The sequence below is a fragment of the Penaeus japonicus genome, unplaced genomic scaffold (genome assembly GCF_977035675.1).
Source record: "Penaeus japonicus unplaced genomic scaffold, GWHDUDI00000001_assembly GWHDUDI00000008, whole genome shotgun sequence".
In the NCBI taxonomy this organism is placed as follows: Eukaryota; Metazoa; Arthropoda; class Malacostraca; order Decapoda; family Penaeidae; genus Penaeus; species Penaeus japonicus.
This window is the reverse complement of record NW_028234410.1, coordinates 17444375-17446874: the sequence shown is the minus strand read 5'-3', so window position 1 is coordinate 17446874 and position 2500 is coordinate 17444375. Positions and strand designations below refer to the sequence as shown.

Sequence of the window (2500 nt, the reverse complement as noted above, 5' to 3'; positions counted from 1 at the left end):
TAACCTAGTTATTAAAGGTAATGATTTTTCATATGCTTGAGAAAAAGATTTTTGGATATTGGCCTAACAATTTCATAAAAAAAAAAAAAAAAATGAAATGAAAAAAATATTTAGATTATTTTTTTAGGTTTCAGCTTTTATCTAGCAGCAGGTATGATGCTAATGTGAAGAAAATTGAAATTGAAATGTTTATTTCGGATAATTTACTTTAAAAGCATTCGCTCTAATAAGAGCCCTGTTAATTATTATTTTTATTACAATTCATTTTGTGGATATGTTAATACATTTTTTACTTGCTTCCTCAGCTGGCTCAGTTGTCCAAGAACCAACAGATGATTGTGAACCAGAAGAATCAATTCCAGCAACAGCTGAATATTGTTCGGGCTGAGCTTCACAAAACCACAGAAGAACTCAAAAAGCTCACCATGGAGAAAAATCGCATGCAGTCTCAAGTTAGTTTCCTCTGATTTATAAGATACAACATTACAATTATTAAGAAGCATATGATAACCAGTGTTTTTGTATTATGGATTTATGGATTTATTTATTTTACATTATTAATATTATTTTTTCTTCAGAATGGTGAGGAGTTCAAGAGGGTAAATATAGAAAAGGCTCGTCTTCAGCAACAGGTAAGAAATGCTTGTTTATTTGGAACAGCATCTGTTTGTATTAACAGTGTGCATTTGATTCAAAGTTTTATTGTTTGCCAGATAGATTCAGAAATAATCCTTAATTGACTTGTGAGACATTGAGGTAAGACATGCGCATTTAGAAAAACATACTTTGTTAGATGAACTTAAAATTCATACATTTATATTTTTTCAGTAGATATATATTTATTTTGATAAATTATTTTCATATGTAATATCAGCATTATAAGTTACTTTCATGTTTTTAAAACCGTACATTCCCATTCAATAGTGAAATAGTTTTTTGATGCTGGCTATCTCAAATTCAATTCTAATTTTTTATTTTACATGAAAGGATTATTTTCCTAATATAATACATTCATTACTCAAGACATATATTCTAACATTACATACAGTTATTGAATATCAGCTAAATTTAATCCTCTTTGCATAACTTTTTCAGTTTTTCTAATGTAACAAAATAAAAAATATGACACTCTTTTGCAGTTGGTAGCAACCCAAGAACGTTTGCGCAGTCTAGAAACATCTTCGCAACATGCACAAGCCACTCATCAGCAGGAGATGAGCAAGGCACAGGAACAGCGCAATAGGGAGCAACTACAAGAGAGGCAACAGGTTAGCAGATACACCCACTCCCACCCATACACACCCACTCCCACCCACACCCACACCCACACCCACCCTTCCACACCCATCCACACCCACCCACACCCACACCCACCCTTCCACACCCATCCACACCCACCCACACCCACCCACACCCACACACACCCATCCACACCCACCCGCCCACACATACCCACACACCCACCTGCCCACCCACACCCACACACCCACCCTTCCACACCCACCCACCCACACCCACACCCACATCCACCCTTCCACACCCATCCACCCATACACCCACACACCCACCCACAATCACCCATACCCACCCACCCACACACCTGCCCACACCCACAATCACAACCACCTATTTACCTATACCCACCCACACCCACAATCACAACCACCTATTTACCTATACCCACCCACCCACCCACCCACCTAAATACCCATAACCACCCACACACCTGCCCACACCCACACACCTTTTTGATACGTTTGAATAGATACCTATATTTGAACCTTTTAGATGTTGGACCTGAAACAGCGAGAGGATGCCCTGAAGAATCAGTTGGACAGTACCAGGAAGGAAGCGGAAACCCTTTCTGAGAAGGTCAAAGATGCAGAATCAAAGTTAGCTGATGCTCTCAAGAAGGCTGATAATTTTGAAAAACAGGCCCTACAGGTCAGAGAAAATGAAATTTCTTTTTTGAATATGATTAATTACTTGGAATATTTTACATTTATTGCAATTGGTTTTGTTCATATTGACACCATGAGTATGTATATACTATAGAAAAAGAAAGAAGCATTATTTTAGGATCATGATAGAAAAATCTTATTTCCATTAATGATTATCAGTATCTGTAATTTCATTTTGTATATTTTGTTTCAGTTGCGAAAGATTGCTACTAAATACAAGAAGGCTGCTGAAGGAGGCTCAGCAACTGCTGCTGTATGTACAATGCATGTTTTTTTTTCTTTTTCTTTAGACAGCTTTCAAAACATTGCTCTTATATAGTTAGAGTGATAATAAAAGACCTTTGGTAATATTGAAAAAAAAGGATTCTATTAACCCACTCACGCCGGATGACGTGCTGACACATTTCGTGGTTTTCGCGTCCGACGCCGCCGACGAGATATCTGGCCAAGGCCGGCGCTCGGGGTGAGCGAGCGGGCAGCCCAGGCTCGCGGCCCGTGCGCCCGAGAATCTCGAAGCGTTCAGATGATGCGTTCGAAAA

General features: G+C 38.6%; 1 protein-coding gene across 2 annotated transcripts in view; it reads left to right on the top strand.

Annotated features, from left to right (window-relative positions):
• Mgtor (nuclear basket protein megator) overlaps nucleotides 1–2500 on the top strand; it is a 39509-nt gene that overhangs the window by 25545 nt on the left and 11464 nt on the right. For both annotated transcript variants that reach the window (XM_086539140.1, XM_086539141.1), the window contains exons 27-31: nucleotides 306–452; nucleotides 579–632; nucleotides 1140–1268; nucleotides 1789–1944; nucleotides 2155–2214. In XM_086539140.1, coding sequence (XP_086395266.1) covers nucleotides 306–452; nucleotides 579–632; nucleotides 1140–1268; nucleotides 1789–1944; nucleotides 2155–2214 — 546 coding nt within the window. The remainder of the gene's footprint in view (nucleotides 1–305; nucleotides 453–578; nucleotides 633–1139; nucleotides 1269–1788; nucleotides 1945–2154; nucleotides 2215–2500) is intronic.